Consider the following 13,634-nt stretch of genomic DNA (forward strand, 5'->3'; position numbering starts at 1 on the left):
TTTAATGAAGGGTGATTCAAGCAATCATTGTCAAAGCCACAGGTAAACTAAGAACAGGAACACTAGCAAAGAAGTAAAGATAAAAGCATATGACAAAGCTGTAACAGGCCTATATATCTGAACAGCATATACCCACCTTGATTTCCTTCAATTTTGACTTTTCACCTGAAGCCCCCTCCTTATTTTGGGGTTTCTCATTCTTTCTGGTAGTGTCACATTCTTGTTTATTTCGAGGAATTACTGCTCCAAAGAATTTCCGGATATCCTAATAAAAGTGAAACAGTTAAAAAGGTGAGGTATAATTTAAGGGTCTGTCATCTTCAAAAATTTCAGGGTACATGTCTGGATTTGCCAACCAAGAATTTAAAAGGAGAAGTCAGATAACACAGTGTTTAAAATAAGATTTTATTTTTTAAAAAATGTATTAAAAAGACTATCAAGGTGGCACATGTGAAATCTGAGTAAGAATGCCACTGAGTAAATGGAAAATTGTTGGAGTTTGCCCCATATTCAAATCCCTGAATGGCCCAGGAGCCAGTGGTAGCTTGAGCAGCACCTCGACTCACATGGCTGTTGTAAATATGACATTAGAGAGGTTACAATGAGCCTTCTTTTTTTACAACAAACCTGTTAACTAAATGAAACAGTATTATAGAGAGACCTAGTTGTCCAAAACATTGTGACTCAAACTTATGTTTGTGAATTCAATAATTTTCTAAAGCAAGAAGAGGGAACATGTGGCCTTCTAGATACTGTATTATTAACTCCTTGCCCCAGTCAACATAGTTAATAGTCAAACATTATGGGAGTTGTAGTCCAGCAACACATGGAGGTCCAAAGATTCTTCAGTCCTGCCCTAAAGAGTGCCAGACTCATAATGGTAGCCACAAAAGTTGGAAAGCCTTTACCCGCAATGTTTTACATACTGAGGGCACCCTGTATAATCTGGGACTTTGCACAGTTACTCAGAAGTTAATTCCCACTGGGTTCAATAGAACTTGCTCCTAAATGCATGTCTAATTGAAGACCTAATCTGAACCACTTTTTCAAGCACAGACTACAGGTTGGTGTCCTTGCCCTATCCCTCCCAGGGCGGTATCAGGTAATTGCTGCTAATCTGTGATTAGAAAATTGCTTCCTGAACAGCTGATGGCAAGATGCTACATGAGTCATTTTACTCAGACTGTACCTAGGAGATGCACACTTTTTTCAAGCTAACACCCAAAGAGCAACAACTGTTCATTCTAAACTTAAAACTAAATGCATTCTAACTTTCAAAAGATACTTGTAACTGTTTCAAGACTTTTCAGCCGCAAAGAGGAGTATATTTTACCCAAATGAAACTGATTAAATCAGATAAGATGCCAGGGAAGAAACTATCTAAAAACAAAATCTGTCTGTTGAACTTGATGGCAAGCAGCTGCTCTCACCAAAACCACCTTTGTACCAACCAGTTTGAAAAGTAGTGTAAACAGGAAGATAAAGGCACTGAAGCATTTCTCTACATACGTTGCAGGGCTGCTGTAGGCAAAATTCAACCCTCTCACACTGATGAGGAAGTTTTTCAACAGCAAAAATAAGCAGCTCTGAACTAAAGGCTCCTATTCCTAATTTAATCCCAACAAGAAACCCCCTATACCTTAGATTTAAAATTATGAAATTTAAGCCTCTGTGGATGTCTCTTTAACAGCAACCTCATATACAGAAATTTGCAGGTGGAACACAGGCATCAGAACAAGCCTGAGTCACACCTGCAGGCACTGGTCTGAAAGTTCACAAACGTTAAGGGAAGAATGGCTGGGGACATCTTTTAAAACTGCCTTTTAAGTTGATGCCATATGTTTTAGAAAGCTGTAATTCAGTTATATGATACTATTCAACAGCTGTCAACTACTAAGAAACTATGTTCCTTAGGCTTCAAAGCAAGCCATGTGGGAATAGCCCATCACTTTAATTACTTTATTTTATTCTCAGGGTGGGTTATAGCATTAAAAATTGCCAAAAAGGTATCCAAGTTGTGCAATATACGTTCACTTTCACAGGATACATGACAGTAGCATCTAGCATACAGGTAACTCATCCAGATGCCCACATACATACCAAAAACTGTGCTGCCAGGACCACAGAAATAACTGTCAGGCAGATGTGGCTGTACCCAAAGATAGCCCAGGTTATACAAATTGCCATCTTCAGAGAAGATGCAAAGTGGGGGCCCAGCACCACTTGACACATAGTTTAGATATGTAAAGTGCACATATGTCAAAAATGTTTGAAAACATGTGTATCATACAGGCACATTAGTCAAGGAGTCCCAAAGTACACTGTAGCTCCCTACTGAGGCTATACTTTGTGACAGGCCTGAATTTTGCTGCTGTGTTATGTGTGAAAAACCCCTGAGCATGCAGCTGAAGCGAGCTGTGAACTCAAGAAGTAATGAGTTTGCTTTGGAATAACAACCCTTTACAGGAAGCTGTGGTTCAGTGGCAGAGCATCTGCTATGGATGCAGAAGATCCCAAGTTCAATCTTATGTTGGGAGACACTTTGGTCTGAAACGCTCAGGAACTGCTGTCAGCTAACGTAGACAATACTGAACTAGGTGGACAAATGGTACAAGTTAGCTTCCTATGTCCCTACGTTTGTTAAGGTCTGGAATATGATGTTCCAAACATCTCACCAAAAAGGAGAAGGGGAGGGAAGAATGAGAGACAAGGGTTCAAGTTGTAAACCTCCCTGTTATCACTGGATGAAGGGGTGGTAGATGATAACAACAACAACAACAACAACAACAACCCCTCTTCCAATGGCAAAATAGGACACGTTGAACTTTTCCAAAAATGAGGGGTTCTAAAAAGTTGTAACATGACTTAGGAACACAAAATCTATTTTGATAAAATTAATGTAATTTAGTATTGCTTGGTAAGTAAAATTGCATAAAAATAATTCCCTGATTAGGTTAGTTTTTAATGTTTGATGTTTTTAATATTCTGTTGGGAGTCGCCCAGAGTGGCTGGAGAAACCCAGCCAGATGGGCGGGGTATAAATAATAATAAATAAATAATAAATGATTGCAAAGTACCGTACTTGCATATACGTGTGTAGACATATACACACCCTATTTAGCATTACCTGACATTTTCAGGAGGCAAAATTAAAAGCCTTCGCTTCTCCAAAAGCAGTTTCTGTGCTTCTTCCTCAAGCGTACTTACCGACCTAAATGTTGTCCCATCGCAAAAACAACAGCGTGTTTGAATTCCTCACACACACGCAAATTTTTTTTCCTTAAGCCTCCCTCTCTGAAGTAATTTGCAATAATTATGTCCTACCTCCCCCCCCCAAAGTCACTCTCTAATAGCAGAATAAGGTTTGGGGAGGGGATGGGGCATTGGGGTTGAGGTATAGGGCTTAGGCAAGCGGGGGAAAAGAGGTCATTTCGTATCAATCCCTCGCATGCACCGCCTCATCAAGTTTCTCGCCCTCATGGAGCACAAGGAGGAGTCCCACCCGCGACCTCCCGCCTCGGCCCCCCGAGAGGTTTCCTCCCAGAAGGGCCGGGCCCCCCGCTCGCGCTCACCATGCCTACGCCCGGCGCCGACTGCCGAACCGCCTCCCGCGACGTCGGTTTATGCCGTTGGCGGCGGGCCAACCGACCCGCGCTCCGTCCCCCGCCGCCAGCTTCGCGCCAATGCGCGAAGGCGGGGTCCGAGTGCGCAGGCGCGCGCGGGGTGATGGCGTCACGGGCGGGGCGGGAGGAGGAGGAGGAAGAATGCGGGAGAGGGGAAGAGGCGTTCGCCTGAGTAGATTCCCGCGCAATTGGGGCCCGGCGGGTCCGAGCGAACGCGCGCTGATGAAGCTCCCTTAGAGCCAGACTTCGCTCCCCGCCCCCCGAGTAGCAGCAGTCTGGATTTAAGATTTAAGCGTGTACTTAATTAGCGCTTCGTTTCGGCTGGATCTTGCCCACGCGCGTGTCTATGTGTACACATAAAATCAGAGTCGGGAGGGTCCCTGTGTGTCATCTAGCTCCCCCCGCCTGCAATGCAGGAATCTCAGCTAGGACATTCAATAGCAGGTCCCATCCCCACCCCACACCTCTGCTGAAAAGCCATCCAAGGATGGAGAGTTGTGCCACCTCTCTGGGAGACAGACAGACACACACACACACACGGGTAGCTTTTCAAAATAAATAAATAAAAGTTAGGTACGCCTCTGCGTTTATGCTCAATAAGGGTCTAACAGTTGTCATGGCGTGCATATCTGGTTTTCCAGCTGTGAAGACACCCAGACACGGACAAGGCAGCCCCAAGGACAAAGTCAGGGCCGCCTTACCCATAAACGCTAGTGGTGCAGGGCGCCAGGCAAGAGTCCGGGGAACACCGAACGAGCGCACTGAGTGAGCGAGGGTGCATGCGCCGGTCCCACCAAGCGTTGGCTCGGTTGTATTCCCTTTTAGCCTGCAGGAACTGAATTCTGTGGGGTGTCAGAAGGCTAAAAGGGAAAAAACCGAGCCAATGCTCGGCAGGAGCGGCACACATGTGCAGTGGCGTAGCGTGGGTTGTCAGCACCCGGGGCAAGGCAAGTAATTTGCGCCCCCTAACCCGTGGATTTGCGCCCCCTAACCCTAACCCCCAGATGTTGCGCCCGGTGCGGCCGCCCCCCTGCACCCCCCACGCTATGCCACTGCACATGTGCTCGCTTGGCACAGGCCTACTAGCTCGGCATGCTCACTTGCCCAACGGGTTGAGGCACAGGCATGCGCAGCACCCCTCCTGCTAGCCATCTTCATCTTTGAGCCGGGCATCAGGCGCCAAGGATCTCCACGGGGCTGGCTCCCTCGGCCCACTCGCTGCCCTTGCCCGCCTCCGCCTCTTCCCTGCCAGAGCCGCCCTCCAGCCACTGCCCGCCTCCTCCAGCCCTGCAAAGCTGGGCACATCGCCGGCAGCGCCGTCCTGTCCCAAGAGGTTTCCTCCGCTGCTGCTGGTGTTCCCTCCCTAAAAAAAGGGTTGACAACTCTGGGAAACGGGGGTGGGGGTGGGTTTGCACCACGACGCTGGATATGCTTAAGACGGCCCTGGACAAAGTACTGCTTGGTTTCCTTTATTATCCTATCATTCCGTTTCCTGTCTTTGAAAATCATTCACTAGTTAGGACATCAAGAATCATCATTCTGCAGTTTGAACATTCAGATACTGTATTCCATTTTTGAATATTCAGACATAGATTATTGAAAACGAGCAGGTCCATAAAGGACTGAATTAAACGCTCATAGATCTCACGTTTTGCACTCCTGGCTTAGCAAAATACTCTCAATCGTTTAATGGATTAAAACGGACAGTTGAGTATGATTGCTTGGGGGAAAAGAAAAGAAAATGATGTTTTTATTGTTGGTTACTTTATTGTATTTTATTGGTGTATCTTTGTACACTGCTCTGAGAGCCTTGGCTGATGATCCGCTAATATATATTCTAAATAAGTATATAAATCATAAACCAAAGGTCACATCCCAAGGAACTCCTTAATGACTTAGTAAGGTATGTTGGCGTTTAGGCCAACCTAAAACCATCCCACTTTTTATCAGCGGATATAACTGTCTAGCCTAACCATCCAACTTCAAGTATTGTAGCTAACATAAGGGTTTAAAATTACGTTCCATCTGCGCTTAAAGCAGTATCATGCCATTTTAAGCAGTCATTGATTTCCCCCCAAAGAATCCTGGGAGTTGTAGTTTGTTAAAGGAACTGAGACTTGTTAGGAGACCCCTATACACCTCACAAACTTGCAGTTCCTAGGGAAGAGGGACATACTGTTAAATCCCTCTGGAAATTGAAGCTCCGAGAGGGGAATAAGGGCCTTCTCAGAACCCTTAACAAACCACATTTCCCAGGATTCTCTGGCAAAAGCTTTAAATGTGTAGTGCAGATGGAGCCTTAACCTCACCACCTGCATTGTATAAAACACCAGGATGCACAGGTGCCTTAAATAATAGTCTGTCATACAAAGTTTAAGGGGGGCCCAAATCTTAAACAAAACAGACCAGAAACAGAAAACTCTGAACCCCAGATACAGCTAAGTTCAGTGACACTTTGTGGCTAAACTCATATAATGACACTGTCCACAAAAAGGCTTTGCGTGCTTCCAGACATGCTATTTTCAGGTGGTATTTAATCACATACCTACAAATTCAGGTTGCACAATTAAGGTTGATTTAATGCTCTTGCACAGCAAGCCTGCTTCTCCAAAAGATCTGACTTTTTTGCAATAAGGAGAGTGGCAAGCAAAATGCACTGCAAAGTCTGGGCTAATGCTTGACTCATTGTCAAATAACCCGCCTCGCCCCAAAATAAATCAGCATGAAGCTTCCATAAATAAGCCATCTGGAATCGACTTCTGAATAGTAGGCACAAGCAAAAGAGGAAGTCTTGTGCCTTCATGCCATGCTTAGAAGCTTTGTAGAATCTGCATCTGGTTGTTATGGAAAATGGAATACAGGATCTGAGGGACTTTGGGACAAATTCAGCAGAGGTCTTCATTCGCTTGCATATTCACTTGAGCTAAGATGCATTCACACTGCTTCAAATGTTGAATTTCTAGAGACCTGAGGCAGTGAGCTAATACATAGCTACTCTAGCATGCACTAACATTTTTAAAGGCACCCCAGAAGAAAATGTAGGGACAATAATTCACCAGAAAGTGGAACTGTATATAGTAAATGGTGATAGCTGGAACATGTTAGACCTGGTCTTTTTGCTAAGATCAAGCGTAGAAGTTGCAGGCTTGCAATGAGCCCCCATGCATTTTAGTCTGGAATTAAAGCACTGGCAGGTTAAGAAAGAGGAAATGAGTATATACTGCAACAGAACTTTGCATATCAAGGTCCTAGAATTCCACTCAACAACCAACTAACTGAACAACAATGGTGAAAAAAATATGGGAAGTAAAGGGGGAAAGTTATGGCACATAGTTTGGCTCCCCTTAATCTCCTATTAGGAGTCCTTGTCAACTGATAGCTATGTTCCAGTCACGTATAAAAGTGTCTATTTAATCTAATTGTAAATACAGTATATTGCTTTTTTATTCCTCTTTTTTTATTGACCAGTTCCTATATCACTTTGTTTTTTAAAAAAAATCCCTGCTGAGAAATACGCTATTGCTGGGAACAACTGCCTTATTCTTGTATATGTTCGTTTCCTTCATATAAGGGATGCTAATTAAGATAGGGAAGGAAATGCTGGTAAGATTTGCAATGCCTGTTTCATGCTAAATTCTCCTAACTGCAGCCTTGCACAGAATTTACACACTCACTGATGTTTCTGTACGACAAAAGCATGTAAAACCACCTGTAAGGTTATTGCCTTTCTATTTGGTTTGATCTCTATTTGATATCTGTAAAGTATCATCAAGAACAATCCCATAAAATCCCTTATTTACAAGCAGGGTCACTGTGATTAATAACATTTCTAATCCAGCCTTCATTATTGTTATTGATTAAATTTGTATACCGCTCATCCTCCATAGATCTCAAGGCAGTTCACAAGATAAAATTACAATATACAAACCACAAAACAAATAATAAAAAATCAGGACAACCGTCTTGCCATGGTGGGCAACCTGCTGCACTAGAATTCTGTGCTAGCTGAATTCATACCACAGGATCCCAGGCCTTTATACTACAATTATACAAAATACCTGAAATACTGTTATGTACTGAGCTTGGTTCCTAGAACAATAGGCAGGTAGGATCCTAGAAGGCAACAACCTGATTGGTCTGCAGGAGCCACCCAATCCAGCTCCAAGAGGAAGTGAATCAGGCAATCACACGGGACCAATTGTGTAAATAATGTACAGTGGTACCTTGGATTACAGATGCTTCAGGTTACAGACGCTTCAAGTTACAGACTCCTCTAACCCAGAAATATTACCTCAGGTTAAGAACTTTGCTTCAGGATGAGAACAGAAATTGTGCAGTGGCAGCGGGAGGCCCCATCAGCTAAAGTGGTACCTCAGGTTAAGAACAGCTTCAGGTTAAGAATGGACCTCCAGAACAAATTAAGTTCTTAACCTGAAGTACCACTGTACTGTATATATAGCCAGAGGTTTTGAGGGGAAAGCACTCTCACTGTTTACCATGAGCTGAAATAAAGAGCATGAAATCAACACTCAACTCCGAGTACATTTCAAATACAGTACATTAAAACCAGTAAGCAGAAGCATAAAACCAAATACAGCAAATACCAGTACTTTATAAAAACATTCTTAACTACAGCTACACTCCTCCACTGCCTAAAGAAAGATGTCTTGAGTTGTCAATGAAGAAGACGAGCATATTTTCACATGGCAGAGAAGACCCAATCTCAGATCATTGCATAATACATAATAGTTGATGGGACATGAGCAGGGTCTCACCCTCTGTAGATTATAAGGTTTGAACTAGCAGATGAGGGAGCCAGTGTGGTGTCGTGGTTGAGAGCGGTAGTCTCGTAATCTGGTGAACTGGGTTCGATTCCCTGCTCCTCCACATGCAGCTGCTGGGTGACCTTGGGCCAGTCACACTTCTTTGAAGTCTCTCAGCCCCACTCACCTCACAGAGTATTTGTTGTGGGGGAGGAAGGGAAAGGAGAATGTTAGCCGCTTTGAGACTCCTTCGGGTAGTGATAAAGTGGGATATCAAATCCAAACTCCCCTTCCTTCCTTCCTTCCTTCCTCCCTCCTCCTCCTCTTCTTCTTCTTCTTCTTCTTCTTCTTCTATTTGGGTCCTATGTCATAGAATCATGCAATTGTAGATTTGGTGGGGTCTGATCATGAAATAATAGAATCATAGAGTTGGAAGAGACCACAAGGGCCACCGAGTCCAACCCCCTTCGTAGCAGTACTACTATTATTAGTAGCCGTACTACTATTATTTTCCTTGTCCCCTTTATTTCTATTGCTGCAGCCTAGAATAGCATTAGCCTTTTTTTGCTGCTGCATCACTCTGCTAACCCATGCCAAGCTTGTGGTCTACTAAGACCCCTAGATCCTTTTCACGTGTATTCTGTCAAGCCAGGTGCCCAACATCCTATATCTGCGCATCAGAGAAACTTTGAAGGGTATGTAGAGTTCTTACCTATAAAAGCTCATCCTGCCATAAACTTGCTAGCCTTTCACAAATCCTCATGTAGCTGCAGGGGCTTCTGAAGACAATTCTGGCTGGCCTTTCCTCCTATTAATTAATTAGCAGTGGCAGCATGTTTTCTGCATGTGGGTAATTGTGTCAAAAAGGCAATTTGTCTCTATTCCCTTTAAATATAATTGGATCAGCCGCTAGCATCCTCTGACAGACAGCTGCCAAGACTGCCGTTTCAGACATTCAGAACAACTAGGCATTGATGGAGGGAAGCCTTCATGATTCGAACCTCTTTTTTTTCCTGCGGCAATAAAAGAATCTTCCTCAGGTGTCCTAGTGGTCATGAGAAGGTGATCTCCCTGGGATTATGTTGCTTTTTCGTGACCCATCCTAAGTCTTGCAATGCCAAGCTAATCATTAACAGGGTTTTTACAGTCACAAGCTTGCTTTTTCCCCCCTGCTGAAGCTTTGATAAGACACTCCAGCAGTTTTGTGGCAAATGAAGACAAGCTATGCAGCAGGGATCCCGGGGAATGGATGCATTTCCAGGCGCCGCCAAAAAGAAAATGTGACTTTTAGCATACACTCCAGAAAGGCGCAATGTTTATGCAGCAGCTGAAAGGATCCCTAGCCTTGTGGACGTTCATTTTTATACAGACAGTTGCTGGGCTTGACAACAATGGAAGATCGGTCTGGGGGAAAGAGTCCAGTTCAGGTTTTGTGAATGAAACCCAGATGTTTCTGCAGGACACATTCCCCAAAAAGTTCTTCTGGGGTGTGGGGACCAGCGCTTTCCAGGTGGAAGGTGCCCAAAGGGAAGATGGAAGGGGACCGTCAATATGGGAAGAGTTCGCCCGTTCAGAGCTGAGAGCTGGTTCCAGGACAGATGACTCCAGTGACAGCTACATTTTTTGGCAGAAAGATTTAGCAGCTCTGGAATTTTTGGGAGTTTCTTCTTACCACTTTTCAATTTCATGGCCACGGCTCTTCCCCACTGGAACAGTGACAGCTGTCAATGAAAAGGGGCTTCAATACTACAACAGTCTCCTAGATGCTCTGGTTCAGAGGCATATCGAGCCTGTGGTCACCCTATACCACTGGGATTTGCCCTGGATTCTGTACGAGAGATATGGAGGATGGAAAAACGAATCCCTGATCGGTGTTTTCGATGACTACGCGACTTTTTGCTTCCAAGCTTTTGGCGATCGAGTTAAGTACTGGATTACGATCCACAATCCTTATCTAGTTGCTTGGCATGGGTATGGCACAGGGATCCATGCACCCGGAGAGAAGGAAGAAAGCTCTGTCCCTCTGGTAGGACATAATCTGATCAAGGTACAGTACAGAGAGATTTCACTGTCACAGATTTAAGTTTCACTGCCGCTGGAGAGCCAGTATAATATTTATACGATGACTGCAAAGCTGAGAGTAATGCTTGCGATAATCAGTATTCTTGTTGCAGGCTAAAAGCCTGGGCAGAAACAAACGTGCTGTCCATGTAATGATTTCAACACTTGTTTTATTAAAAGTAAAAAGAAGCGGCAAATCTGGCCACGTTCCAATTGAAGCTGCCTTATACCAACTAGATCAGTTGTTTGACTGACAGCTAGGGTCTTTCCCATTGCATTTCACCCTATGCTTTTTAATTGGAGATGTCGGAAGTTGAACCATGTTGCCAACCGCTGAGCTCTGGTCCTCCATAAATTAAGGACTTATTGGGTTGTGGCCAATGCCAGTCCTACTCAGAGAAGACCCATTGAAGTTATTGGATATATATGACTAAATTTGGGCCCATTGATTTCAGTGGGTCTGCTGCTCTGAGATGAATTTAGTTGGCTATGTCCCTTTAAGTACCATAAATTTCAGTGATGAAGTCAAGCATATGTCTCTTAATCTGCAGTCCCTGACTAGGGGACCAGCTTAATCAAATTCAGTAGGTGTTACGTTTTGAGCAATGCTTATGATGGCACAGTATATTCCCATTCAAATCAAAATATGTTTACAGTACTTGAAGCCTGGTTGGATTGTAGCCTTAATAACAGCTTGTCTGCAAAAAAAAACCTCTTGCACTTCCTTTCATATTTGTTTGCCTTGGACCATAAGGATAACCTGCATATGCTGATATTATCTGATTGCCCTAAAAGAAACACATATTAAATAGCCCTAAATCTGACAAATTGTAGCTTGATGAAGCAATCAAACATAGAGAATAATTAAATAATGCAGCCGAAGCTGATACAATCACACCACAAATAGTAGCCACTATACTGAACAAACAATGTTACCGAGTATTTTTTAATTGTCTGAAGAGAAATATCCTTTGTGTCAATATTGAAGACCTGAAGAATGACGTCAAGCCAATTCTGCTTTCAGCTGTTTATTAGAACTGAGCTAGGGTAGCTACCCCTCCCTTAGCTGAATTATATATCCAACAGAAGTTAGCTTCTTTCTGTTGACTTAGTTATCGTTTAGTGAAATCAGAGCTCTTATTCCAACTGTGGATCATGCCCTAAAATTTGTACACAGAAATACTCTGCATAATTTGGGGGAGGGGGTATTAGAAGAAAAGTACAGCCCCCACCACAACTGAATCATTTGAGAAAAGCATCCCTTGACAGAACGACCGAAATAATATCCATTGGTCTTTCTTGTGGTAACTTAGGGCTTGTCTACAATTCCACATACACAATCATTTGGCAATTCGGCCCACAAAAAGTAACTAGGTTAGCCGTTGCAAACTTGGTACCTTCCAGGTGTTTTGGACTACAATTCCCATTAGCCCTGGCAAAAAGGGTCCTTAAAATCTGAGTTCCCTTGAAATGATTCTTTCACAAGTGGCTATTGCCAAATGTCTTAGACATTTTCCTAGACAGGCTAAACAATGAGTGAAGGCAAGGGGAGGAGTTTGGAGAGGGTTGGTCCACACCTGCATGTTGCAACATCAAATGATGACCTGATTGAATAACTGAGCATCACAAACCAAACATAGCCAGAATGTCCCCCTCTCCAATATTTTTATCAGTTTTCAGGCATTTCACATTTTTACTTCTTTTCTTGTAATTATTATTATTTTTCACCGTAGCTCTGCTGTGATACTCATAAACTAATATCATGGCGTAATCATCAGGACCGTAAACAAGGTTAAAGTAAATTGACATTTGAATAAGATATATCGTATCCATAAACATCGAAATTATATTCTGACATTCTCATGGTAGCCAAACATTCTTATTTGCTTCTGGAATCAATCAATCTACATTTAATTTATTATTATTAGCATATTGTATAAAATCCCACCACACTTCACAAAAATCCAAAGGTTGCACCTTGCCTTGAATTAATTTTAAACTAAATGTATTTTGGTCCTGAAATTTCAATGTTCCACACATTTAAACACAGAATGTTAATGTCACCTTGTTCTGTTCAACTGTAAGTCATCAGGTGGTGTTCCAATATGTGTGGAGCAACTCTTAGGTACACTGGGTGGGTGTGAGGGGGGGGGGAGAGAGAGAGTTTAAGGCGGGGGAAGCAGCACATGATATAGTAGAATGGAAAGGAGGAAATCAGCCAAATTCTGGATGCCACCACCACTGTAGGAGCCAACAGCAGTAGATGTACTTAGCAGCTGACCATTTGGCACTTGATTTTGGACTAACCCACAGAGTTACAAGTCCCATTTATCCAGCAGAAAGCAAGGCCTTGAAATGTTGTCCAGTGATCTCCTAAACCAAGCATGAAAAGGAGCCGATCCAATGTAGTGTTTAAATATCTGAATCAGTAGGAAGTTCAGGTTCAGCCCAGCCTTTTTAAGTTGAGCGTCACTTGGAGAGAAAGAGTGGATACATTATGTGGATAGCGTAATTATATCGTTTAGTCACTAGATGGCACTGGACTTTGTTTTCTGTATCTATTCTGTTCTTGCTTCTGATACAGAAAGTTATTGTCCATCTTCCTGACTGGTACGCCCTCTAAGCCTTCCATGATACTTAAAACAGGTTTTGCTGCTGACTTTTTAAAAATTTGATTTACACTTTTGCTCTCAAAACAAAAGAAGTGCAGGCGCCAGGTTTTCCTCCATTGGGCAGAAATTAAAGAACACGATGTGCTCTATTTTTACAGCAAACTCTCATGTTTTGACCTCCGTTTGGAGTCAGTTGGTGGGGTTCCCTCCACCTGTCAACAAAGGCAGATAAGAACTGTTTCACCAACATAAGTTGAATGAGTCGGCTGGACTTTTTCCTGTCTTACTTTCTTTCAGGGCAAGGTAGGAACATAAGAAGCTGCCTTATTGCAAGTCAGACCAATAGTGGCCACTCACAATTTCAGGCAGGAGTCGTACCCCAGAGATTCTAGAGGTCCAACCAAGGATCTTCTACTACCGAGCCACATTCTGCTAATAATTGTAGTAGGAATACTCATTTTGTTTAACCAGGAAAGAGAGATGCTGAATGTAAGATCGTGAAAGTCCCTGGGTTAAAATGGATGTTCATAGGAGCTGTGCAAAAATAATAAGATAAAGGAATCTTTACTTTATTC

The 13,634-nt window shown here is 43.2% G+C and overlaps 2 protein-coding genes across 3 annotated transcripts in view; one reads left to right on the forward strand and one right to left on the reverse strand.

The window, feature by feature from the left end:
* RFC1 (replication factor C subunit 1) overlaps window positions 1-3,706 on the reverse strand; it is a 37,154-nt gene extending 33,448 nt beyond the window's left edge. For both annotated transcript variants that reach the window (XM_081875673.1, XM_081875672.1), the window contains exons 1-2: window positions 3,573-3,706; window positions 137-265 (exon numbers count right to left, since the gene is read on the reverse strand). In XM_081875673.1, the coding sequence (XP_081731799.1) occupies window positions 137-265; window positions 3,573-3,575 (132 nt within the window). In that variant the 5' untranslated portion in view covers window positions 3,576-3,706. The remainder of the gene's footprint in view (window positions 1-136; window positions 266-3,572) is intronic.
* A 5,192-nt stretch (window positions 3,707-8,898) lies between these two features.
* The window catches only part of KLB (klotho beta), a 29,508-nt gene continuing 24,772 nt past the window's right edge, over window positions 8,899-13,634 (forward strand). The window contains exon 1 of the mRNA XM_081875693.1: window positions 8,899-10,433. Within this exon, the coding sequence (XP_081731819.1) occupies window positions 9,699-10,433 (735 nt within the window). The 5' untranslated portion in view covers window positions 8,899-9,698. The remainder of the gene's footprint in view (window positions 10,434-13,634) is intronic.

The sequence above is a fragment of the Podarcis erhardii genome (genome assembly GCF_964252035.2).
Source record: "Podarcis erhardii genome assembly, chromosome: 9".
Taxonomy (NCBI): Eukaryota; Metazoa; Chordata; class Lepidosauria; order Squamata; family Lacertidae; genus Podarcis; species Podarcis erhardii.